Genomic DNA, 27363 nt, shown 5'->3' on the forward strand with positions numbered 1-27363 from the left:
ACACTCCACACAGACAGTAGCAGAGGTCATGTGTTATTGGACCTGTAAGGCAATACTTCAAGCTGCACCAATGTGTCGCCCAACAATGTCCTTTACAAAACCATAACAAAGTTTCTGGAGAAGCAGGACAACTTGGATCTGCTCTTCTTATTTTGTCTTTAGTTACCAGAGGCAAATGTTTGAAAGATCAATTCCAAGCTTCTAAGTAGTGTACTTCATCTTTATTGGCTGCCCCAGCACATTAAAATTCCAAGTGACTCACTACTGCGTGATTACATTTACATTGCAATGTTGTATTCATTATAACTCAAATTAAGTCATTTGCTTTAGTTTTGCTTTCACTTAATTTAGACAAGAAGGAAAAAATGATAATGTAGTAATTTATATCAAAATGTTTTTTAAATTTTACATTAATGGCATAATTATGAACGATGAATTACCTTTATCCAGCAACCCAAATTAAATTACTGTACAAAATATGAGAGTCTGTAACTTAAGTACAGTGGAGATTGGTTTTCACTGTATGAGAAATTGGTTTTAAACTCCCACTGCCTGCAATTTGAGTTTCCAGGTAATAGCTTTTTGACTACATACCTATCCACAAGCTCCCTAAATCCATTTATAATTCTACTTTTTTTAAAGACATCAAATTTAATCAACTTTCATGCACTTAAGGGAAATTTAAAAAATCTGCTGAGGTGAGCTTAGGTTGCAATTCATAAAAGCTCAGCAAATCTCTACAATAAAATTGTCTCAAATAAATCAAAATAGATAATTTTGTTGTTTATCGTGGTTTCAATTCAAGCAGTGGAAGAGCAAAAACATATTGCACAATGCTAAAGATCTGCTCAATTTTTACTACTGATCTTCCAAAATTCATTTCGGTAAAAAAATATTCCGTATAAAGTAATAAAAATTTTACCCCAGGTTAACAGTATAAAATATGATTTTAACTTGATTATTAAAAGTTAGAGATACAGATTAGAAAAAAAATAATAGTTTTATAATAAAACACTTCAATCAAGGTAATTAATTTAATTTACAGTACAGCTTGACAGTAATCCTTGGCGATTAAGATGAGCCTTCTCAATGATAACCTGTAGATTTGAAAAAATTCCGTCAAAGTATAAAAAATTGGATTGTAAATACATTGAAATATATCACAGATTTGTATTTAAACAAAGTTCATGAAATTGCTAAATTGGAGTAGCTGGTATCAAATTACATTATGTATATATCCAAAGTTACGCCCATGGTGTTACTTTAAGTGTAACAAAAAAGGCAGACATTTTATAAACTGATAGCACTACAAAAAAAATCTAGTTCCCATACCACATCTAGTCCCAAACTACATGTTATGCTGATATTTACATAAAAGGTTTCTCTCACGAGTAAGAGCTCCAAGTATAACAAGGCATAACAGTGTTTTGAGTAAGAGGTATTAAAAAAAGTTCAAATTAAATATATAAAATCTCCTTTTCCATAACAAAGTGCATTGCTTGTACAGTTACAATTAGCTATTTGGGTGCTGGAAGCAAAGACACTTTGAACACAGCAAGTTGCAATGTGAACTGCAGGTCAGTTATCAAAACCCAGATTGTCTAGGGCACATTCAGAAACATGCAGTGGTTGATTTTTTATATCTTTTATACCAACATGCATCAACTGGATTGGTTTGGGTTTCCGCTTGGAACTATTTTGTACTTCCAAATACTGATTTAGAGCAGGGAGAACAACTTCTCTCTGATTTAAGATTGGTTCAACTGATGCCATCATAAATTGCTTAACTGCTGCCATCCCAGAAACTATGTTGGAAAGGATATTTCCGGGTTCCTCAAATTCTCTCTGATCACTATTCACTAATCTGCTTCCTCTGGGAATGTTACTTGGTACACATTCATTGGACTCTGCAGGAGCAATCCAGTGTTTATATTTTCCATTTAGATTTTCTTCCTTCATGTTTTTTGAACTCATTAAACCTTTCTTCACCATTTTTGTACACATTTCTAAATCTTTATTAGTAAACCCTTTTGTGGGCTTACAGGCCTTATTGGATTGTTTATTTGCATATAATGTATCTGAAGAGTATTCTTCACCTTTGACAAATCTATGGTTTTCTGGTGACATATTGGTCTTTTCAACATTCTCTATTTTGATGGCTTTGTTTTCAGTCTTACAATTTTTATACTTTTGAATAGTACTTCTGTCCCATTGCTTCGTATTTGATTGTGCGTGTCCTCTTCTAAAGCTATTAAATGCCTTATTAACTTTGGAATATTTATAATTATTCGAACTCACATGATCAGAAGTTTGTAACTGATTAGAAGATTCTGCATTTGGTGAGGAAGAAACAGATGTGGGCTCACTTTTAAGGCAGCAAGTCTGGATATTTGTAGAATATAGTTCACTGTGAATATGAAATTGCTCCAAACATTCATCTAGTAGTGGAGCCTTCATGGGAAATTGATGTTGGCTGGACTCCTCCATGGAATTCACATCAGATTTTCCCACTGAGGAGGGAATTTCTGTTGTACATTCTTTTGAAAAATCAGAGCTAGATGTTGGTTTTACTTTTCCAGGTGTAAAGTTTGAAATATCTAAAATGCAGAGAGTGTCTTTTGAAGTAAAGAGACGTTTTGTTCCTTCATTCAATTTCTGACTCAAGTTGGCATTTATTTCATTTTGACAACTGTAGATCTTCAGGCCGCATTGATTTGTAATATTGTTCACATCCAATTGATTTTCATTCACTTTTTCATTTCCAGCATTAACTTCACATGAGGAAAATAACTCTTTGTTTATTATTCTGTGTTGAGGTACACCATGAATAGTGTTTGTTTTGCAAGTTTCCTGGATGTTCGGTTCAAATTCCAATGGAATGACATTTGATTCACCATTATTGCATCTTGTGGAGCTGTTGCATGTTTGTCTCTGCTTTGGAGAAGAAAATGAGTTTTCCGTTACATCTTCATTGAACTGCTTACCAGCACGAGAATCCCGTGAGGACATTTTGAAATCCTCACCATCCAGCAGAGTCCGGAAATATCCTCCAAGGACTTTTGGAGAACGTACATCGGAGACAGATGTAACAGGATAGCCTGGACTGCTGGCTAAAGCTGGAGAAAGCAACTCCCTAGAAGTTTCTATTCCATACAAACTGGTAGGGTTGATGTTACCTAAAGAACCAGCAGCAGAATTCCATTCACCTTGAATTTTGTGCACATCTGCACTTGGAACTCGAGGATTTTCATTTGTATTTTTAAAATAATTTCTACTACTGGTATCTTTGCTGTCCTGAGCATCTGCTCTCATTTTCTTTGAAGGTATGTTTTGTTTCCTTGATTTTTGATATGAATCCTTTTCGAGTATGTCCCTTAACCGACCAGCCTTATTCACAGTCCGAATAGTGATGCGCTTTAATTCTATTTCATCTGTAAATTCATAAACAGACTTATCATACTGTTGTATCTTCTTGGGTACTGTTGAGTTTGAGTCAACTGTTTCAATAACATTGTCTTTTTGGTGATTCAAAGTGTGCCCTACTTTAATTGATGCTGTCCCATTTGCAAGTGTTTTTTGTTTTTTATTTTTAGAAGCAAAGAACATGTAAGACATACCAGCATCTGAACATATTTTTAATTTTCTATCATTTTTTTCTTGGTTATGATGCACATTACAGTTAGGAACTGGAGACCAAAATTCTTTAAGTGGTGAAAGTTTTTTATATTTTTTTACTACCTCATCAGTCAATAATACCTGACTCTCTGTACAATCTAATCTACTAATTTTTACATGCATGTTTTTGTGCCCTTTAAACCGATTGACAATTATGTATTTAATAATTACAGGTGGCTCCTTTTTTCCAGTTTTCTTTCTTTTTCTGGGGCACCAGTCATCATCGTCCACCTTTGGAGTGTCTGTAGCATGATCAGTTTTCCCCAATGTTTTCATGGTCTCTAATGAATCAACATCATATAAATAATCATCACTGTAACGTATCTGCCGTTTAGCCCTCAAAGTATAATTGCTTTGACTTGAATACCTATCATCATTTTTCTTTGAAAACTTCCAATTCCCTTGATCTTCATGTGGAGCTGACGATAAACAGACAGAATCCAGCGAAGTCTCAGCATCTTTACAGTCATCCATTAAAACACCTGACAGAAGACACTTTTTACTTTCTAATTCATATGAAGCAAGTTCTGAAATGTCATGTTCCCTTCTCTCATCCTCAACACAATCAGAATTTTTAACGGGAGCTTTCCCTTCTTTCTTTATTCCATTACAACAAGCACTGGGAAAAAATTGAAGCTGTGCATCATCTTGATGAGCATTATTTTTCTCTTTTATATTGTCCTGAAAAGATTCATATCTTATTTTCAGTGAACAGACATCACTATTTAGTGTTGATTCAGCATCAAACAAAAAACTGTGACTGTCCTCCTCACTTATTAAATTAGTTGAAAAGTCATTTACCGTGCAAAGATCTAAAAATTCTTCTTTATTTTCATTTATGAAGGACTCAAAGTAACTCCAGTTCTGGCTTGGAATAGGCAGCAATGCATCATCTCCATTATATTTTTCTGTGAAGAGACAGTGCGTATTGGTAGTATTATCTAATTCGTCAACTTTCACACCATTAAATTTCTCTTCACATGTTATTCCACTGAGAGAAAAGTTTAACATTTGATCAGAAATAGCATCTTCAGTCTGAAAAACTGAAATATGTGCTTCAGGAATCATAGCCGGATCCTTGTTCAGTTTCTTATTATTGCAGATTCGCCATCGGGCTTCAAATTCACAACATTCCACTTTATTTGCTTCAGAGGTATCTGCAGCTATCCGTTGGACATCACACGGTTTTCTACTGAAGCATGAAAAGTCCTTAGATTCCATAGTAAATTCAGCAAAATATTGTTACATGTAAAGGCAACTGAAGAAAAACATTATTCCAATTGAAGGAAGATTTTGAGATAGGATAGCAACAGTCTGGCAAACATCCTTTTTTTTCGTCGTTGTCACGGTGAAGTTGCATACAATGTATAATTATCCATCCCTTGAGGAATAAAGTTTCTAAAAAAGAACATATCATAATTTTATGTAATTAAGAATGAAACATTTTCCAACTTAAATTTGCAATAAATATTGTTCATTTTTCCAAAACAATTGTTTAATCAAACATACAAAAATTATACGAAAGTGAATCTCTAACAGAAATTGCAATCCTTAAAACCACCATCTTTAAAAATATCTAAACGTATTCAATTACAGGCAGCTGAAAATACACATTTTAGGATCAATGCTTTTTCCATAAAGGTTGGTCACCTTGATATACATATATCTATCTATATATTTATCTATATATCTATCTATATATCTATCTATATATCTATATATATATACACACACACACACACACACATATATACACACATGGCCAGTTTTGTTTTAACAAACTGCTTTCAGATAGGTTATCTGAAAACATTTTGTACAATTTCCTCATGGCAGATTCACTTCAATGTGAAAAGTTGTACTAGATTTGCACATTGGCAGTGTGGCCTTCCTTGGTCAAGCATCTCTCACACACCCCTCCCCACCCCCAAAACTAAACAACAACTGGAAACATTTTTTTTAAATGCACCTCAGTTTATTCTGAGGGTGATTTGGATAAACGTTCACCACTACATATATGTCTATGTTTATTGCATTAGTCAGATGTGAGCTACACACGGTGATAATTAAATCACGAGAAACAAAATACTTTCCAGGACAGACAAATAAAGATCTGTTCTCACATGACTATAAAAGGTCATTTTGGAATATTTGAGGACAATTTCTGGACATCCGTCCACAACTGGATCTGCAAGAGACTGGAAATGCTGGAACCATGAGCAAATAAAGCAGATGGCTGAAGGAGCAGCGTACATCTTGAGCAAAAAACAGACTGCTGGAGAAACCGGGCTGGAGTGCTACCCGACATGCTGAGCATCTACACCTGGCAAGGGGGATTGCACGGTAGGTCATAAGGTCAAAGGCCGTGACGCAAGGAGTCTCTCATGTCTTCTGGAGTACAAGGCAGCTTCCGGCATACACTCGTAACACACGCAACACGTAGGTCCCACTGAGTTACTCCAGCATTACTTTGAAGAAGTTCTCCTCCTCTCTCTGACGAGAGTTCAGCAACATCCTCTCTCACTGCTCCCCCTCTGTGATTCCGCTATATTATTTTGTCAGGCCAAACCCTTGGCTATCCTTTTCTCCTTAACTTCATCAAGCCTGGCTACACTCCGTCTCTATTGTCTTCCAATTCCAGCATTTAAGTGAGCTGATTTAAATCCCTCCACCACTGGTATCCATAACGTTAAAGGCTTTGCAGGAATATCTTTTGAAATCTAACCAGAGCCACTGCAATTGGTCTCCTGTGTACCAAAGCAAGAAAAAGGAACTGTAAAATACAAGTAAGCTCTTTTACATTAAGTCCCAAGGAAAGACACAAAGTGCTGGAGTAACTCAGCAGGTCAGGCAGCAACCCAGGAGAACATGGACAGGTGATGATTTGAGCCAGAACCCTTCTTCAGTTCAGTCTGAAGATGGGTTTCAACCCGAAATGTCGCCCATACACGTTCTTCAGGGATGCTACCTGACCTGCTGAATTATTCTGACATACGCGTCTTTCTCTGGTATAAACCAGCATCTGCAGTTCCTTGTTATGACAAGCCACAAGGAACAGTGATTTGCGAGTTATGCAGCTGGTATCTGGCTTATCATCTGTCATCAAAAGAGCATCTTAAACTTAAATATCTCGTCACGATAGAAAGAGGTCCCAAAGAACGCTACGACAAATGGCACCCAATAACACAAGGACAAATTAGTGCACCCAATCAATGAGTAAGGGTAGGGAGAATGTAGGAAAGAAGTTGCTGGGGGTTATGGAGAACATACCAGAGCTCAGAGCCAGAGCAGAGAGAACCATATTCCATAAGTCATTTCCAGAAAGGTGAAAACAAAATAGAAAAATTGAATTAAAAAAGTTCTTCTTCATCAGAAGAGAAATATTAAGGCGGCATCTCTGGAGAGAGGGAATGGGTGACATTTCGGGTCTAGATCCTTCTCGACCCGAGGCGTCACCCATTACTTCTCTCCAGAGATGCTGCCAGTCCCGCCAAGTTACTCCAGCGTTTTGTGTCTATCTTCAGTTTACACCACCATCTGCAGTTCCGCCCGACACATTGTGGAGGACAACATGTTCTAAGCTTCCAATTCCCTGCAAATTCAAAGATGGCAAGACACGAGAGGGAAGCGGTCAGACAGACTCTGGACCTGGCCGCCTTGCTCCAGGACACGCCGTGTAATTATGGCATTGATGGGTTGTGGGCATTAAGAGGGGCATCCATCTAGAATCATAGGATGTCTTGGCTGGGCTCCTTCTGGCGTCTCAGTCCAGAGTCGCTGAAGTGTATCCAGCTCTAGAAGGGCATTGGCAGCCCAGAGGGAGTGTAAACCCGAGGTATTTTGAACAGGAGCCAAAATGATCCACATCTTGTACTGCAGATAGTCGTTTGTTTTTGTGTGGAAGTTAAGCTCTCTGCTCTCTCGTCTGTTTCCACTGGTGCCGTTTCCAATGTGACGACCGCGGTGCTGATAAACTATTAGATAAATCATTGTGATGAGAAACGCAATGTAAATCTGACACCTGGTGACCCACAGCACACTATAGAGCTGGAGTGTGTGGGGGAGGGATGTAAGCGAGGAGCTCTAATGAACTCTGAAGGTTCGCTGTACAGTAAGTGTTCAGCGTTTCAGATGCCTGACCTGCTGAGTTACTCCAGCTTTTTGTGTCTTATCTTCGGTTGAAGCCAGTGTCTGCAGTTCCTCCCTACACACGCGTTCAGCGTTGTCAGTGTGGCGCCGCTGGACTGATACAAAGCCAGCTTGTAACACGCAGTCATCTCATTCATCCTTCTCTGCAATCAATTCCCGGGCACAGCCTGTTGCTAACTAGGTGCATTCTCCTCCTCTCTCGTCGGAGAACTTCTTCAAAGTAGACACACCTTGAGGAGATTTTGCAGTGGAATGAACAAAATGTGCAGGAAAAAAGTGCAGTTGCTGGTTTAAATCGAAGGTAGACAAAATGCTGGAGTAACTCAGCAGGACATACGTGTTGTGTGTGTGATGAGTGTATGGCAGAAAGTTGCTTGTCCTCCAGAACACTTGAGCGACTCCGTGCGTCAAGCCCTTTGACCTTTTGACCTACCGTGCAAGGGCTCTATACCGATAAGAGGGATGACACCAGAGGAGCAGCAGTAGTCAGGTCTGCGGCATGGAGTCTGGTTGTGAGGCACAATGGGAAGGGTGAACGCAGGCAGAGGATTGGGGATAAAAGACATTCATTAGTAGGATTGACAAGAGTTTCTATAGCTGCAAATGGGACTCCAGGAGGGTCCAGTATGTCTCAGAGCATATACCACAATGTGTAGGAAAATAACTGCAGATGCTGGTACAAATCAAAGATATCACAAAATTCTGGAGTAACTCAACAGGTCAGGAGAGAAGGAATGGGTGACGTTTCGGGCCGAGACCCTTCTTCAGACCGATCGTTCCCCAGTCCTGCACGGCCCGACTTTACCTTCTCCCTAAAAAACCCTGACTCACTCTAGACTCTCCCCTCCTGAACATACAGCCCTCCACTCACTCTGCAACAACCACGACTTAGTCATCAAACCTGCTGGCAAGGGAAGTGCTGTGGTAGTCTGGCGGGCTGACCTCTACCGGACCGAGGCCAGACAACTCTCGGACACCTCCTCCTACTTATCCTTGGACCATGACCCCACTGACGAGCACCAGACCTTAATCACCAACACTATAGACAATAGGTGCAGGAGGAGGCCATTCAATGTGATCATGGCTGATCATTCTCAATCAGTACCCCGTTCCTGCCTTCTCCCCATACCCCCTGACCCCCTATCCTTAAGAGCTCTATCTAGCTCTCTCTTGAATACATTCAGAATACTATCACTGATCACACCAATTCCGGCGCTCTGCCCTCTAATGCCTCCCACCTTATCATTCCCCAGCCCCGCACGGCCCGATTTTACCATATACCAAAATGTAGTATCAACTCAACACATTAAACTTCAACAGTACCATATCTCTCCTGTAACTTTAATATTCCCAAACGCAGATGTGGACAACATAGATACTGCCAAATATGCAAGTTTTATCCATTTGGTTTATTCCATACAAGTGAAAATGCTTTTGCCACACCTTTATCCAAGGGAAACTGTGCCCAAAAATGCAGTTTACTTATATTGAATAGCTATTTCAGTCAATGTACAACTAACCAGTTTATAGTACTGCAGCAGTGACGGAAAACTTCCCTAATTCCAGTGCATAATCTTGTTGGAATTAATGCAGGACTGCATCATGAATAATTCAAAATACAATCACAGTCAACAGTGTTGGGTGCAAGAATACAGTAAGTTAGGCAGCAATTGAATCTATTTCGTATAAGCAATGACTTAATTACAGTAATTTAATGCTGCTTTTAATTTTTATAAATCCGTCTTTTCCTTGAAATAAATTTAAACTACTGTCCATTAAAATGAAGTGCAATACTGCCAAATTGTTTTTTGCTAATCCATACGAATTAAAATTCTGATAAAGTTCACAGTGACCCCCGATTCCACCTGAACTCACTGCGCTTTTTCGTTCGAACGATGCAAACACCATGTGAACCTGCTGCAATTTTTATCCTTTCGGTGTCAAACACGTTAGTACAAGGATTATTTACGCCGATTACATGGGGGAAAAAACACACGACCATGTCCTTAAAAGGATACATCCGAGGGAAAGGAAAATATCCTGGAAAAAAAAGGGGAATTATCTACGTCCAATGAATGCAAAGATTTTTGCAACCGAAGTCACACCACACCACCATCGAAAATGTGGACGTGCTTGCATTGAAAGCCATTGTATTTATGCGCATAACAAGGGAACAAATCTGAGCCGCTCAGTAAAACTTTCACAAGTTATTCCGGCTTTGCGGATTTGTTGGGGGAAAGAGAAGAAAAGCTTTGCAAAGACTTTCCCCATTCCCACCCCTGCCTCTCTGCACAACCACCGTTATAAATTGCCCCTCTCTGTGAATGCATTATGCAGGTTTTTTAAAGTTGTGCATGATTTGTTCCTGCATGGGTTACCCGAAGCGAAGTTGCGGCTCCGAAAGAGCCTCTTCTAACCCTTACAAAAGCGGCTTCCACACGACACGGTTGGAAGGGATGCTGCTGCTAATGCTCATGCAGACTCGCTGCGCCCAGCCTCACTGCAAGAGTGGGGCTGGCTGCATTTACAGCGTTAAAAGCGAGGCCGGGGACACGTCCGAGCGCAGCACACAAAGAGGCAAAGACCACCCCCACTCCCACCCCCCTAGACTGGCGAGCTGCCCGCAGCTCAGCTCACCTCGCCTCGACTCCAACCTGCGGCTCGCGCCCCCAACCGTCCGCGGCTAACTGCCGTTATTTTCAAGCTGCGCTCGTGCTCCGGGTGCGAAGCCGCGCTCCCTCAATCAGTCGGTCGGTGCGAGCAGAGCAGAGCCCGGCTGGCGGCAGGAGAAGCCAAGCGTGCGAGGGGAGGGGAGGGATCGTGCTGCATCCCGGGAGCTGGAGTTCTCCTCAGTGTGTCCACTGCCTTTGTTGTCTCCAACTCCCAGAGTGCCGGAGAAATGGCATCAACCGTGCAGGAAGGAACTGCAGATGCTGGTTACACACCGAACAGAGACACTAAATGCCGGAGTAACTCAGCGGGACAACAGCATCATCTCCGACAGGATTTTTTCCAGGATATTTTCCTTTCCCTCGGATGTATCCTTTTAAGGACATGGTCGTGTGTTTTTTCCCCCATGTAATCGGCGTAAATAATCCTTGTACTAACGTGTTTGACACCGAAAGGATAAAAATTGCAGCAGGTTCACATGGTGTTTGCATCGTTCGAACGAAAAAGCGCAGTGAGTTCAGGTAGAATCGGGGGTCACTGTGAACTTTATCAGAATTTTAATTCGTAGGAATGGGTGAAGTTTCGGGTCGAGACCCTTCTTCAGACGGTAGCTTCTCTCACGGCATCGAGGGTCCTTGTTAGCAAACGCACAGAAAACCCCGCATTTCTGCAACTGCTCCAGTCGGTTGCCAATGATGTGCCATCAATGATGTCTGTGATCATTGCACACCACTGATCTCTCATCATTTAACAATGATGTGTCATCATTATGGAGATCCCTTCCTTGTGCAGTTTTATGGTTCTCGCAATCCGAGCTGCAATCTGAAGGTTGAAAAGGAAGAGCGAGAAATGAACAAAATAAAACGTACCGTGGGTACTGGAAATCTGAAATAATCGGAGGGCTGCAACAAAAGAAAAGGACCTGACGTTTTAGGTCGATAACCTTTCAAAAGAACAACAGGATCTGCATGATACCTTACCATGCGTGTGCATAAGATGCAGCACCCACTCTTTCACTTCCCACCTTTTGGGCACCGTCTTGGTAAACTAGTTGTCTGTGGACGAGTCAGAATAAAAACACAGGTATATAGATTGTCTCATCTATTACTAACCAATTAATTTATGTATTTCAATTTGACACATTGCAATAATTGTGACCTCAATTGTGGGCACACTGAAGATGCTATGGTTGATTGCTCACCTTGATTAAAACTGCAAGCATGCTACTCAGTTTCCAGTCATTTGTCAATTGAATTCTTTGCCTTGTAAACATGATGCTGTGCGACATCAAAGACGTCCAACAGATGTCTAAAGAAATATTTTGATTATGCAATATATGATCTTTAAACTTCAATACAAAGTTCAACAATTTCAGATTAAAAACACAAGACTGCAGATGTTAGAAACATGAGCAAAAAAAAACGAGCTGGAGGAACTCAGCGGGTCAGGCAACATATGTGGAGGGAATAGACATATGCTGTTTCAGTGTGGAACCCTTCGGGAGGAAAGAAATAATACGTGAATACAGGTGAGGAGGGGTGATGGGCAGATGGGTGGAGACAGTAACAAAGATTAGAAGTGAAATGGAGATGTTGCCAGATAAGGAAGGAGAGTATGGAGTGAAATATAAATCTGAAGGTAGGGATAGTGGATGGTGGGAACAAGAGATGGGGGAAGTTGTTAAATGTGCCGTTATAAAATCATAGAATCATACAGCACAAAAACAGGCTGTTCTGCCTAACGCTCCCATGCCGACCAAGGTGGCCCATCTAAGCTAGTCCCATATGCTCGCTTTGGCCTATACCCCTCTAATTCTTTCATATCCTTGTACATTTCCGAATGTATTTTAATTGTTGAGAAACAAGGAACTGCAGATGCTGGTTTCCAAAAATAAACAAAGTGCTGGAGTAACTCAGTGAGTCAGGCAGCATCTCTGAAGAAAATTGATAGGTGACATTTTGGATGGGACCCTCCACAGGCTGATTTTGGTGGAGAGGGGAGAAAGTTGAAAGAAAGGAGGGGGCAGGTCAAAGACTGGCGAGAGATAGGTAGATAGAGGTAGATATAGGTTATGGGAGTTTGATAGGCAGATGGTTGGACAAATGCCAGAGATAAAAATACAAAGGATGTGAAATATGAATAAAGTACAAACTGTGAAGCCAGAGGAAGGAATGTAGGTGGGAGGGAATAAATTGGTTCAGGTCCAGGTGAGACAGAGGCGAGGGAGAGGGGGTGGTGGAGGTGGAGGAGAGAAGAGAGAAGAGAGAAAAATGGGGGTTTGGTTTGATATTAGTTGAAAATGGGTAGAGGACTTAAAATGGTTAGCAAACGGGAGGTCCAGCTGTCCTTGGCGGACCAAACGCAAGTGTGCAAGTGGAAGGTCCTCCTTACATTGGCAAGACCAAGTGTAAACTCAGTAGCTGTTTCACCTAACATTTGCTGACTTTTCTGTCCTAGACCTTCTCCATTGCCACTGTGAAGCAATATGCAAAATGGAGGCATAGCACCTCATATTCGATTTGGGTAGTTTTGAACCTAACGGTATGAACATTGAACAATGTTAGATAACTAACCCTCAACCTCCATTCCCCCCACCCAACTACCCTTCTTCCCTCCTTAAAGTCCTAGTCCGCCCCACCTCTCCCTGTGTCGTCTCCCTGGCACTGGTGACGACCCAGCCCATGTGCGAAATCTCAACTTTTGTTGGGCTTGTCCCCCCCCTTTACATTTAGTAGCCAGACTTCTGTCTATGTGACTTGGAGGATGATTGTCTTCGGGCACGATCACCTTAAGCGGTATCTTGTTTTGTTCTTTTGCTTAATTACTCTAGTGATACCGCTTCTCCCGTGCTTCTAATTTCTAAAATTTAACTTATGCAGCAAGGACAGACATTGTGACTGTTTGCAGAGAGTCGTGCATATTTTGCAAATATTGAACCCTTATAGCACCCTATCCAAATTTTAGTGTTAGAAGTTTATAGTCCCAAGGAACGAGCTTGAGGTGACTTGATGCTCGTTCAGATTCTTTGGAGCAGGCCAGAAAGACGGGTATTGTGGGGTTGGTATAGTCAGCTGGCCATATATTATGCATCACTGGGGAAAAACGTCAGTTTTGTACAACATTTCTGGCTGAATGTAAAATAAATGCAAATGTATCTTGTATTTATCATGGACAGACAAAGCTATTCAGCCCACTGGGTCCAAACCAGATCCTGGGGAGCAGACCCTTCATTCCCATTCCCCTTCTCCTTTCTTCCCTGTATCCCTGCAGTTTATCCTCTTTCGCACTTGCCCATCAATCCCCTTCAATTCTTTTTGTCTTTGAACTACACCAAGGAATAATTTACAGCTGCCAATTAACCACCAATTAGCCACCAAGTCTATGGGTTATTGTCAAAACCAGAGCACTCAAAACCCACTCAAGATCAGGATTGAACATTGGTCCCTGGAAGTGTGACACGGCAGGACTAATTTTTGCAGCACTGTGCTATTCACGTAATGCTGTGCACGATCTAGCAGCAAGAATACAATAAAAGGGAGAATATTTTTCCATGTTGCATGCTGTAACCAGTTCTTAACAAATATGGCTATTTCTGATCATAGGAAGGGGAAGCATTGTACAGGTTTTTTTGTTGTGAGGATTAAAAACAGTCTGATTCAAATCCAAACGAATACACTTAGTGCACCATGCAAGGACTCTTTCCGAAGTCGGGTGAATTTAAAATAAAACACTGTTTTTTTAATCTTTCTTTGGATAAGAATATGTGTATGATTTGTTTCCAACATTAAAAGTAGTCCTTTTTCGTTCACAATGGTTTAAGAATGAATCTGGTATTGCTGATTTGAACCAGAATTGAATTTCATAAAGTAAAGGGAAAATAAGGTGTACATTTTCCTTTACATTTTTTTACATTCAAATTTGTAAAATAAAGCAAAGCAAACACTTTTTTTATTACAACCAGATGTAAATCAGCTGTTGGCCATATTCCCTCCCATGAAGCTGCCAAATAACCATTTTATCAGGATTCTGCTTGAACCAGAACTTCAACAGAAAGTTAAAACTGAGTAAAAATGAAACCATGGGAGATTACAACGATCATACAAATCCTTATCCATATAATTACAGAAGTATCATCTGTGAGAAACAGCACGCTGTTGCTTGATTTAATGGTGGTAAATCCTTTAATTTAATATTTGGAGGATGTTGAGTAGTCCTTGGTTTGTGTTTTACTGGATAGAATATTCTTCCACTAAGAAAATATATCAGAATTGTTCCTATTTTTAGAAAAAGCACCATGTGCAGATATTTTTCTTATTGTATTGTTTCTGGTGAGGTAAATGACTGCAAATGTCATTTTCCTAACTTTTTTTTGTCTTCCTCACCATTTGATTTACGCTAACCTACTTAGCTAAGTGCCTCAAATAGTAATATTTTTGCTTTTAAATCTGAAAGTTGCGGGCTTCAGCTCTGCTTCTATATTTAGAGTACAGACTTTGATTGGTGTTATAATGCATGATGTATTGTTCAAGTTATTGGCTCCAAGTATCTGATATGTTTTCGATATACGTCTGGGCATTCATTGAGATATGTATTTTAACAGTGTGTGACTTGGCATTGTGTATTAAAATCTATTACTTTGCCCATTAATGTTATGATGTAGTTCAAGTGTATTTGCTAAAAAAAGTTTCTGGAGAAGACTTATTAGTGAATCAGCCACTGAGTAGTTAATGGTTATTTTAAACATTCTCTCCAAAACAGGATACTGGAGAAGACATTTTGAATAGCTCAGTAGCGAACTTCAATCAACCAACTGGAAATGAAATTAGTGGCAGAAGTCATAACTTTCCAACAAATGTTCCAAACAAGACCACAAACTGTATCAGACAATGTGAGATGCCAAGAACATCAAAAAAAGAAAAGTATAATCTGTGCAGTATGTAGTGTATTCTGTACGAGTGAATGTAGGAAATTAAATTTTGTTGCATAAAAATTGCTTGTTTATTAAATTCTAACAGGCAAGTGTTGCAGATGCTGAAAATTAAACTAACCATTGTAGAAATTGTACTGTGAGATTAAATTAGCAAAGGTCAAGTTAATAAAACAGGAATGTATTTACAGAGCTATGTTCTTCATGGTTCAACAACTATTAAAGAAGACAGAGTAGGCACAAGGAACTGCAGTTGCTGGAATCTTGAATAAAAACACAAAAGTGCTGGAGTAACTCAGCGGGTCAGCAGCATGTCTGGAGAATATGGATAGGCAACATTAGAGAATCTACCCCTCACCATCTTGATGTCCACAAAGTGTCATACAGGATTCTGTTGCAGAAAACATGCAGATACGTTACATTTATATTATCACATATTTTCAAGACCCCAAAATAGAGCCAGTGCAAATATAAAAGGGCATGTGTTTTGTCTGTGTTTTGTGCCAAATTAGGCTGGCTGGAACTAATAATGAAGTTTATATTTGTGCCGAGGTAAATGCTATTATGTTTTCTGGCAATGTAGACAAGTTCTTGGAATTAAATTATAAAATACTAACTAATTATGACAAACTGCATTTATAAAAAGTCATAAATCCTTACAATTTTACAATTTCGGATGTCCTGTGAGGAAATTCATCTTTGTTACCAAAGGCACTCAATGTTGCACCTGGAGATGACTGCAGAAGCTTTTGTAGAATTTACCCTGGTGGTTTCTCATGTCAAAACCCTGCAGATAGGTGCACTACTAGGTAATGTATCTGTTTTTCATAGAATAATATTCTTTTCAGAAAATCCCAGCTAAATTAATCATGCTTAAGTTCTCAAACAGGAGAGTATCAGGCAATAATACTGTTTCATTGTTTCATAAGAATTTCCATGGCCTCGCAGTCCTTAATGTAAAATAATTTACAACTGAAACTAGTTTAGAGATCATTAAATTATCATTATAAGAAATAAATATATTAATTCATTTTTTATAGGAAATTGATGTGCAACCCTGGTTTCCTACACACGAAGCACCAAGAAAGTTATTTGAAATATGATGGAAAGGCAGCAACAATCCTTAGACCACCTAGCAGAAGAGGTAACAATCACAATCATTTATATATCCATTTTATTTACTTTAGTTCAATTTCTGTGATTACGAACATAGTCAAGTTAGATGCTATTAGATGCAATAAAATAGTAATGAATTTCTAATTTACAACACAAGAACATTTTTCATACCCCCCGCTCTGAATTGGTGAGATATGATAGTTATATAAATCAATCGAATGCTTAGTTGGAGTTAGGATAGTGGGGTACCTAACTGAGCCATTAGAATGATAGACACAAAATGCTGGAGTAACTCAAGCGGGTCAAACAGCAAATCTGGAGAAAATGGATGGGTGACGTTTTGAGTCGGGACCCGTCTTCTGGTTCCATCCACAATATTTTAGGGAATTGTTTGATATGATTAGAGTACACCAGATTATAAAATTAGAATCTGGAATAATACATGTTGTAAAACTTTCCGTCTTTTTCTTAAAAGGAATATTGGTTAATACAGTATCTTTAAGTGATTAAAGATATATATGAAATATATATTATTATATATTAAAGAACAAACATATGAATCTTTTGACAGATAAGGGAGTTGATGAAGAGTGTACATCTTTTAAGTTCAGAGCTTCTGACAACTGACACTCATCGATTTCCTACCAGACCAGTTCAATCACATGGTGAGTTTATTCATATTATTGATGTTGGACTACTTGTTCAACATAGATACAATCAAATTAGCTAAAATCAAACCTTTCCTCCAATTCGACGACACAGAAAAAATCATTCACGTTTTCATTTCCTCCCGCCTAGACTACTGCAACTCCCTATACACTGGGATCAGCCAATCTTCCCTGTCCCGCCTGCAACTGGTCCAAAACGCCGCAGCGAGACTCCTGACGGGTACCCGTAAAAGGGACCACATCACCCCGATTCTGGCCTCTCTCCACTGGCTCCCTGTACGGTACAGAATCAACTTCAAGCTCCTCCTATTCACGTATAAAGCCCTAAATGGACACTCCCCCCCCACATCAAAAATCTTCTAACCCCCCTCTCTAACTCCAGGTCCCTCAGGTCGGCCGACTTGGGGCTACTCACTATCCCGCGGTCTAGGCTTAAGCTCAGGGGTGACCGCGCTTTTGCGGTTGCAGCTCCTAGACTGTGGAACAGCATCCCTCTCCCCATCAGAACTGCCCCCTCCATCGACTCCTTTAAGTCCAGGCTCAAAACCTATTTCTACTGCCTAGCGTTTGAGGCTCATTGAGGAGGCGCTGTGAACTGTTTGCGTGCTACTGTATGTTTCTTTTTTTTTTCCATTGGAACCTAATCAGATGTACAGCACTTTGGTCAACGTGGGTTGTTTTTAAATGTGCTATACAACTAAAAATTGACTTGACTTGACTTGACTTGTTCGTATTTTGAAGTTGGACTACTCTGTTTATTAATTAAATCACTATTGTCTTAGGACTAACTTAGAACTCATAATATCCTGCTTTCTGTTTCCTGGCCATACCCTATCCTCAATGCGTACGAGTATATTACTCAATGCTGTGTGCTCAAATTTGTTGAATAATGTCTTGTGTGGCATCTAATTGAAGACCCCCTGGAAATTCAAATATGCTACAAAAACTGTTTTTCTTTTCTTTATTCTGCTCCCTACAACCTCACAAAATTCAACCAGATTTGGCAACCATGACTTCCTTAGAAGGATGAGAGGAGATCTTATCGAAACGTATAAGATTATTAAGGGGTTGGACACGTTAGAGGCAGGAAACATGTTCCCAATGTTGGGGGAGTCCAGAACAAGGGGCCACAGTTTAAGAATAAGGGGTAGGCCATTTAGAACTGAGATGAGGAAAAACGTTTTCAGTCAGAGAGTTGTGAATCTGTGGAATTCTCTGCCTCAGAAGGCAGTGGAGGCCAATTCTCTGAATGCATTCAAGAGAGAGCTGGATAGAGCTCTTAAGGATAGCGGAGTCAGGGGGTATGGGGAGAAGGCAGGAACGGGGTACTGATTGAGAATGATCAGCCATGATCACATTGAATGGCGGTGCTGGCTCGAAGGGCCGAATGGCCTCCTCCTGCACCTATTGTCTATTGTCTATTTATAAATCCATTCTTCTCAATCCTATATTACCTCTTCCTCAATAATAGATTCTTGTGTTTTGCACGATACTGACATCACATTACCTAAAACAGCAAGGTTATGTTTGGTACCTATCACCTATACCTAGTCTGGCATTTCTGTGACTCCAGATCTATCAATGTGATTGACTTTTAATTGCTTCCATGGATAGTCTGTTGGAGAAGGATAATAAATGTTGTCTTTGTCAGTAAAATCCACATTCAGTGAATGATAAAACAAACTTTGTTTTAAAAAAAAGACATTGTTGGTGGTCTATTGGCTGTAACATAAATGCCATGCAAAGTACATCCCCCATTGTCCTGATTTACCTGAAAAGTGTGTAGAAAACTCTTCCATGTTGCTTCATAAATACATTTCTATGGCATCTGAAATCTGGTGGAGTACCGCTTGTTAGGTTTTGCCTCCCCTTACAGATCAATGCCATGTCTCTGACTTTGCTACAGTGAAAACAACATGCAGTTCTGATTTGACATCATTGAGTCAAATGGTTGCACTGAAATTAATAAAAGTGCAATTCAGCTGAGCTGAATTGTGTCCAAACATAGAGCCACACCACACAGAAACAGGATATTTAGCCTACTCTGTTCACACCAATCATCAAGCAGCCAAAATGTAAAAATTCAATTTTTTCCTCTCCCATCCCCATCATCTACCCTTGGCCATTTCCGTACCATCCTCCCTTTCTCCTCCTTACACGAGGGCAATTTATACAAATCACAGGGGAAAATTCAACCTCCATGCAGTTAGCGCCCAATGTCAGGATTGAACCCCAGTCTCGAGAGCCGTAAGGTAGTTGTGCTAATCACTGTGCCATCCAAATATCATTCAGTGGTCACATGATATTTGTGATCTGTGTTCCATTGTTAAGTTAAAATAAATCAAAACCATTTCTATAGCTGTTAGAAATAATACTATGAAGATTATTTTATGAAATAACTATTATCTGTAAACTGGCATGCCCATTATTGTGCCATTTTTTAAGAAAAAATATACAATAATAATATCAAATAAAATGTGTGCGGAGAAGAATGAAATTGAGTCAGATCTTGTTTGCACGAGTCCAGAGCCTGCAGTCATCACCTGTGTAGCCATTACATGCCTGTACTTGTGTAGGAAGGAATTGCAGATGCTGGTTTACACCGAAGATAGACACAAAAAGCAGGAGTAATTCAGCGGGTCAGACAGTATCTCTGGAGAAAAGGAATATGTGACGTTTTAGGTCGAGACCCTTCTCCCACGCCTGTACTTACCTGGTTGGGAGGCAAAGATCCTAATTATATAGCCCTAAACATCCCAAGCACTCGTGGTTGGGTTTAAGGAGCAACAGGTGAAGTAATGGGAATTCCACCCAAGAAACATTCCTCAGTACTTTGGAAAATCACCATCTCCAGGTTTACCAGCTCTAAGTGTTTCAAATATTGAGAGATATTGATAAGCATTATGAATTTTATTGAAATAATGAAAATAAAATTGACTTAGAACTCTCACAAATAACTAAAAGCATTTAAAAAACTGCAATGATAAACAAATGTTACTTCCCTACAGTTTTCCTTTTAAGTCATCAATGACCTACGCCCTGTTTAAAATCAGGAGAAAACGGATCTGATAAAAATTGGCAGTATGATTAGAATGAATTCATTGGGGTTCCAGATCCTGTTCCCTGTCTTGAATGCAACTAGTATTGTTCAATAAGTTAAAGATTTCTACATTTGAAAATGCCGAAGTCCTCGCCTTTTAAATCGGTAAATATCAAGTGTTTATAATGTATTTTAATAATAATGTATTTTATTTATATAGCGCTTTTCATATACTCAAAGACGCTTTACAGAGATTTAGAGAACATAGGGAAATTAATAAATAGATAAATAAGTAAATAAATAAACGAACAGAGAAAGGAGACAGAAGGTGAGGTGACCTTCAGTGGTTGAAGGCAGTACTGAATAGGTGAGACTTCAGCGATGTTTTGAATGTGGTGAGTGTGGGGGAGTCTCTAACGGTTTGGGGTAGTGAGTTCCATAGGGTGGGAGCAGCGATGGAGAAAGCCCTGTCCCCCCAGGATCTGAGTTTGGTCCGGATGTGGGGGGGATAGGAGATTGGCAGCAGCAGAGGAGGTCGGTCAGGTAGGATGGGGCCAGGTTATGGAGGGCTTTGTAGGTTATGAGGAGGATTTTGTACTGGATTCTCTGGGGGATGGGGAGCCAGTGGAGTTTATAAAGGACGGGGGTGATATGGTCACGGATCGGGGTGTGGGTGAGTAGACGGGCAGCGGAGTTTTGAATATTGAAGTTTACTGATGATTTTTGAGGGTGCGCCATAGAGGAGGCTGTTGCAGTAGTCCAGACGGGAGGTGATGAAGACGTGGATGAGGGTTTCTGCAGCTGTGGAGGAGAGGGATGGACGGAGACGGGCAATGTTTTTGAGGTGGAAGAAGGCTGTCTTTGTGATGTGTTTGATGTGTTTGTCGAAGGAGAGGGCTTGATCAAAGATGATTCCAAGATTCCGGATGTGAGGTGAGGTGGATACTGGGAGACCATCAATGTTGAGGATGAAGTTTTGGGTGGATTTGGTGAGCGTTTTTGGACCAATGATGATGATTTCAGATTTGTTGCAATTGAGTTTGAGGAAATTTGATTGAAGCCAAGATTTTATTTCAGTGATGCAGTTTGTCAGTGTAGAGTGTGTGGTGGGGGAGATTGACTTGGTGGAGATGAGGAGCTGGATATCATCGGCGAAGCAGTGGAAGTTGAGACCATGACAGCGGATTAATTGACCAAGGGGGAACAGGTAGAGGATGAAGAGGAGGGGGCCAAGGACTGAGCCTTGGGGGACACCTTGGGGGAGGGGAGCGGTGGGGGATTTACAGTTGTTAATGGAGATGAACTGGTGTCTGTCAGAGAGGTAAGATTTGAACCAGGATAGGGCTGTCCCGGTGATGTTAAGGGAGGTTTCAAGTCGGGTGAGGAGAATGGAGTGATTTATGGTGTCAAAGGCGGCGCTGAGGTCAAGTAGGATGAGGATGTTGAGGTTGCCAGCGTCGGAGGAGAGGAGAATGTCGTTTGTGATTTTGAGGAGCGCAGTTTCAGTACAGTGGTTTGAGCAGAATCCGGATTGGAAAGTTTCATACAGGTTATTGGTAGAGAGGTGGTATTTGAGTTGGGAAGCTACAGCACGTTCCAAAACTTTGGACAGAAAGGGTAGGTTGGAGATTGGTCTGAAGTTGTTTGGGGTGTCAGGGTTTAGACCAGGTTTTTTCAGAATGGGGGTGACAGCAGCGATTTTGAGGGATGGCGGGACGATGCCAGTGGACAGGGAGGAGTTTATTGTTGCAGTGATAAGTGGAGAGAGAGCAGGAAGGCAGGCCTTGACAAAGCTGGAGGGGATGGGGTCCAGAGAGCAGGTGGCAGTTTTTATTCCTGTGAAGAGGTCAGAGAGGTCGGTGGTGGAGATTGGGGAGAATTAAGGCATGGGCTGACAGGATAAGGGGGGGCAGGTGGTTTGAGGGGGAGCAGGTGCGTTGGTGGTTAAGGTGCTGTAGATGTTGTCTATTTTGCTTTGGAAGAATGAAAGGAAAATGGTGCATTTGTCAACTGTGAATGATTGGGAGATGGTGTCCAGGGGGCTGAGGAGTTTGTTTATTGTAGAGAAGAGTGTTTTTGGGTTTCCGGAGCCAGAGTGAATTATTTAAGAGTAGTAGGTGGAGTGGGCGCGGGAGAGGGCATCTTTGTAGTGCTGCATGTGGTCTTTGTAGGCTTGGGAGTGAATTGTGAGACCTGTTTTGTTGCGGAGTCTTTCAAGTTGGCGGGCATGAGTTTTCATCACGTGGAGTTCAGGGGTAAACCAGGGAGCAGAGTGGGTGAAGGAAACTGTTTTGGTTTTTATAGGTGCAAGCTGGTCGAGGCAGGAGGAGAGAGTGCGGTTGTAGTAGTCAGTGAGGTCAGAGGGGCTGTGGAGGTCAACGAAGGGAGAGGTGGACATTATTTCAGAGAGGGAGGATGAGAGCGAGGTAGATGAAACAGAGTTCAGCTGCTGACATTTGCTTGGAAAATCTGGGCTATTATTTAGGAAATAAGAAAATTAAAATTGGCAGCATTTAAATTATGAAAGCATTTGGAAATATTTGTTTATAACTGTTACAGATTTTGACTGTACTGACATTAAGGACACAGTCGGATCTCTCTCCAGGGCACCAAGTGGAATCTACATAATTCAACCAGAGGGTGCTGATTATCCATTTGAGGTATTTATATGTATCTGATGGAACTATCTGATGTAGAGGTGGAATCCCTCAGAGTTTGGGTCCAGTAGAGAGAAATAAATTAGGCCAGGGACTTAGTGGTAGAGGTTGGAGATAAGATCAGGGCTCAAGTCAGAATGATATCAGTAGTGAAACAGTTAGATGAGCAATGGCAAATGTTTGTAAAGCAGGACCTTCTTATAATAATAATACCTCAGATTCTCCACAGGTAAAGCAATAGACAAGTAGTAGAACACACGTAGGGAGATAATTTATACCTCTGAGAACAATATAGCTCAATGAGGTGGGGTGTGAGGTTAGAGGAAAGAGGCTAATTAACCTACACAAAGAGCCAAGGAAGTTAACAAGGCTAATAAGTTGAAGAAGAAAACAGATGTGACAAACGTTATGAGTAGGCTTGAGGTAAACTCAGAATCCTCAAAAGAGGATGAAAAAATCACAAAGGAGAAAATTACATTTGGAAAAATCAACATGAAATCAAAAAACCTAATTATAAAAGTATCCTTAAATACATACACAGGGAGGCATTTCTACTATGGTCACCTTGGTTCTAAACATCTCTCTTTTTCCTCTTGAGCATTCTTTATGCTCTTTTTGAATAAAGACTCTTGAAACCATCATAATGATAAAGTTTCCCCCTGTTTTTAAGATTCAAGCCTACATTCAGTTAATCACTCCATTCTATTCAATCTCGGCACCCTTTGGCAGTATGACACTCAATCAAATAAATATTTGCAACAATTAGTTATGACTTCTTCCCTTTCATCACAATTACCAATCCTTAAACTCTATAGTTACAATTTTTTTTTCATAGGTGTTCTGTGAAATGGACTTTATGGGTGGTGGCTGGACTGTGATTCAGAAACGGATTGATGAAACCATTGAATTTGTGCGAGCCTGGGAAGAATACATGGATGGCTTTGGTGATCTTGGTGGTAAGCAACACGCAATTCTTCATGAAGAATAAAATGTTTAATTGTTATTAGATTTCTTATTCTTTCAACCTGCGCAACTTTCTAGACTTGAATGGAATCAACTTTTAGAAGTAGAGTACAACGTGTAGCTATTTTTATAATATGCATGTAGCTAAGCAACCAAAGATGTATTTCTATTCCATTGTTTGGATGGTGATATTATTTAACTGACGTTCCATCACTGTGAAATACATCTGATGAGAGGTCTGCTCCACATAAATATCCTCTATGATTTTGTATGCCACAAGTTATTGTTCAATAGTCAATAGTCGTTTATTTGTCACATACACATAAATGTGTAGTGAAATGAAACATTACCCGCAGTTCAACAATAAGACCAATAAGAATAATCAATAAAAATGCAATAACACATACAATCATAAACTAACACCAAACAAAAGAAACATCCATTACAGTGAGTCTCCTCCAGTCACCTCCTCACTGTGATGGAAGGCCACAATGTATTTTTCTCTTCCCCTGCCGTCTTCTCCCGCGGTCGGGCTGTTGGAGTTGCCCCGTCAGGGCGGTCGGGGCTCCCGACATTGAAGCCCCCGCCGGGCAGAGACAAACCCGCGGCCTATTCCAGGCCGCACCGGACGGTGAAAGGTCCGCAGCGGGCCGACCCAAGCCCCGCGATTCTGGGGGGGGGGGGGGGGGGAGACGCTGTCGCTGCCGCTGCCGCTGCCGGAGCTCCCGATGTCGGCCCCCACCCAGGGGCCTGCGGGCTTCCGACATCCACGCGGCCCGCGCCGGAGCCTCCGAACACGAGTCACAGCCGCTCCCGCAGCATCCGAAGGCAGCCAGCGCCGCAGGTGGTGAGTCCGGGCCGCGGGCTCTGCGAACCAGAGCCCCAGGTGGTCCCAGGTGCATGGCCGGTGGTGGGCCGCAGCGGGAACGGAGACACGACACAGAAACAAAGGTCGCGTCTCCGCTCGGGAGAGACAATGTTACAGTTCCCCCCCCCCCCCCACATAACATACAAACACTACACCATATTAAAACTACAATTCATACAAAAACAACAAAAAACACAAAAGACAGACGGTCTGCAGGCAAGCCGCAGCTGCGAGGGCAGCGCTGGTTCCACAAGTTACTGTTTGTTCCCTGCACATTTTTCATTTAAATTTGTTAGAATCTATTTTACCCCTTATAACAGTAATTTGCTGCATTATAACATTAACATCAACATTAATAGTGGACATAGTTGACAACTAAACTGTGGTGACTACATATATTTTGTTTCTTTCTCTCATTCTGATCTTGAGTTTTTAATTTGCTGGTGCTTTGAACTCATCCATTTCTCAAAGTTTCTCCCCCCTTGGTTCCTGTTTTAAATTTCTCCTCATGTCTGGAATTATATTTTTCTATAGATACTTATAGCTAAAGACCTCTGCAACTATATGGATCATCTTTTTGTATTCAGATCTATATTAAGATTCACAGTTTCTCAACTGTACTGTTATTCTGTTCACTTTGTTTTCTGTGACATACTTTCTGAATTGTCATCTTTATTTTCCATCAGTTCCATTTTCTCTCAGCAGCATTTGATCTGTTGATCACAATTGTCCTATTGCTTGTGTCTCCACTCTGCTTGTCCGCACCTTGCAACTCACTAGTCTCTGCAATAAGTAGATCACTTTTCTCCCTTTCAGCTACAAGATCCTACCACAACACACATCAACCCTTCTCCTTTCTAATCTCCAGAAGAATAGCCTTTACCGTTTTCATTCCTCCTTAATGTGATATTTTCAACATCAAATAGACAAGCAAACAAAGTTGTTAATTGTATTTCAGTATAAGTGATAATAATACACCAATATCAATATAACTAATGCACACAATACACTGGTGCTACATTAATTCAATTTTGTTTTTTTTTGCATTCTCATTAACTCCCATTTTACCACTCACCTACGAACCAGAATCAAATTAGAGTATCCAATTAAGAGTTCAAGATTTTCAACTTCTACATTTTATCAATTCTATTTTCTTCTTTAACGTTCAGTGATTTTATGTCGCAAATTCTTCCATGTCATTGTCTTATTTTGATACTTTCACTTCCTTTTACTGTTTAATCACCCATATCAGATCTTCTTATATCATCCACCAGTTCATACTTATTCCCAGGTTTTATACAATTCTGGCACAAAAACCTGAATGCTTGAAGAACTCAGTGGGTCAAATAGCTTCCATCCTGATGAAGTGTCTTAACCCAAAATGCCGATGTACAGCTTTTGCTGCACAGATGTTGCTTGACCCACTGAGTTCTTCCAGCATTGTGTTTTTGTTCCAGATTCCAGCATTTGCAGTCTTTTTCATCATTTATAAAATTCTATTTATTCTTCATTTATTCTTCATTTAAGAAGCATTCCTGCATCTTGTTGTTTACCCAACGAACCCTCTGCGGTTTTGTAAAATGTTCTTATTTTGTCTCATGCTCTACATTGATATGGTAATCTTTCTTTTCAAGGCATTGATGCTGGCAACTGGCACTTTTTCCTTTCTTTTTGCATAGTTTTTGAATAAGATGATATTTCCATTCCAAACGTACATTCTTGCTTTAAACAGGAGAATTCTGGCTGGGATTACGGAACGTTTTCCACATCGTGAATCAGAAAAATGTAAAGTTCAATCTTCTTGTGACGTTTGAATCAGATGATGAAACTACAGCTTATGCATCTTATGAGGATTTCTATATTGGTGATGAAAGAAAACAATTCAAGCTACATTTAGGTCATTTTACTGGAACAGCTGGTATGATTATTTTGGACTCTTTATGATTTCATCTAAAAATTGCAAGTGTATATTTCAACTGGATTATTGCCATTAATTCATATCTGATTTAAGGAATAAGAATTACCAATGAATTTGCAGATCGTGGTGGATTACAATTTTCCTGCTGCAGATGTACTGCAGGGGTTGTCCTTCATGGGTTGTTTGTTTTGAGCAGTAGGATGCCTTAAATCCATCGTTGAAAGAGTTAAGTTTGTTACAAAATTATGTTTATATAAATTCATGATATGCTGAAACATTTTCAACAAATAGATTAGTTGTGAAATGCAATCACTTTTTCTATGGAAGTAATACAAAGTGTTGAAACTCCGATTGAAGAATCGAGTCACATCTATTATTATGCTATAAATGAGAAAGAATATTGATCAATGAGGATGTAAACTGTTTTTTGGAGATAATAAAGGTTTACTAGCAAATACTTTTCATCAGTGATATTGCACCAGTGCTTTTTGTGATGGGAAGATTAATTTTATGATTTTCATAAGATGTCTGGAGTTGTTTTTATGGATAATATAAATCTATTTCAGGAAGGTAATGCAAGTGGAATCCTAACAAAGGTGAAATGCTTGTTGTTAGTTCCTTGTGCAATGAGGAGAGAGGGAGAGGAAGTGGTGGCGCTGCGCAGCAGCTGCGGCTCACCTGCAGTCTGTTTGTCTTTTGTGTTTTTGTTGTTTTT

At 40.3% G+C, this 27363-nt stretch overlaps 2 protein-coding genes across 3 annotated transcripts in view; one reads left to right on the plus strand and one right to left on the minus strand.

Annotated features, from left to right (window-relative positions):
• On the minus strand, positions 1 to 10661 carry LOC144595366 (neurite extension and migration factor-like). 2 transcript variants are annotated; one of them, XM_078402798.1, is made up of 2 exons: positions 10459 to 10661; positions 1 to 5073 (listed from the first exon to the last, which is right to left on the minus strand). In XM_078402798.1, exon 2 carries the CDS (start codon positions 4894 to 4896, stop codon positions 1579 to 1581), a length of 3318 nt encoding a protein of 1105 aa, XP_078258924.1. In that variant the 5' UTR covers positions 4897 to 5073; positions 10459 to 10661; the 3' UTR covers positions 1 to 1578. The 2 variants fall into 2 exon arrangements, with proteins under 2 accessions (XP_078258924.1, XP_078258925.1); XM_078402799.1 differs by lacking the exon at positions 10459 to 10661 and adding an exon at positions 5796 to 5905.
• The window catches only part of angptl5 (angiopoietin-like 5), a 20018-nt gene continuing 3152 nt past the window's right edge, over positions 10498 to 27363 (plus strand). The window contains 7 exon segments of the mRNA XM_078402800.1: positions 10498 to 11574; positions 15250 to 15424; positions 16459 to 16562; positions 17106 to 17199; positions 22802 to 22902; positions 23735 to 23855; positions 26463 to 26648. Coding sequence (XP_078258926.1) covers positions 11473 to 11574; positions 15250 to 15424; positions 16459 to 16562; positions 17106 to 17199; positions 22802 to 22902; positions 23735 to 23855; positions 26463 to 26648 — 883 coding nt within the window. The 5' untranslated portion in view covers positions 10498 to 11472.

Source organism: Rhinoraja longicauda, chromosome 7 (genome assembly GCF_053455715.1).
Source record: "Rhinoraja longicauda isolate Sanriku21f chromosome 7, sRhiLon1.1, whole genome shotgun sequence".
NCBI lineage: Eukaryota > Metazoa > Chordata > Chondrichthyes > Rajiformes > Arhynchobatidae > Rhinoraja > Rhinoraja longicauda.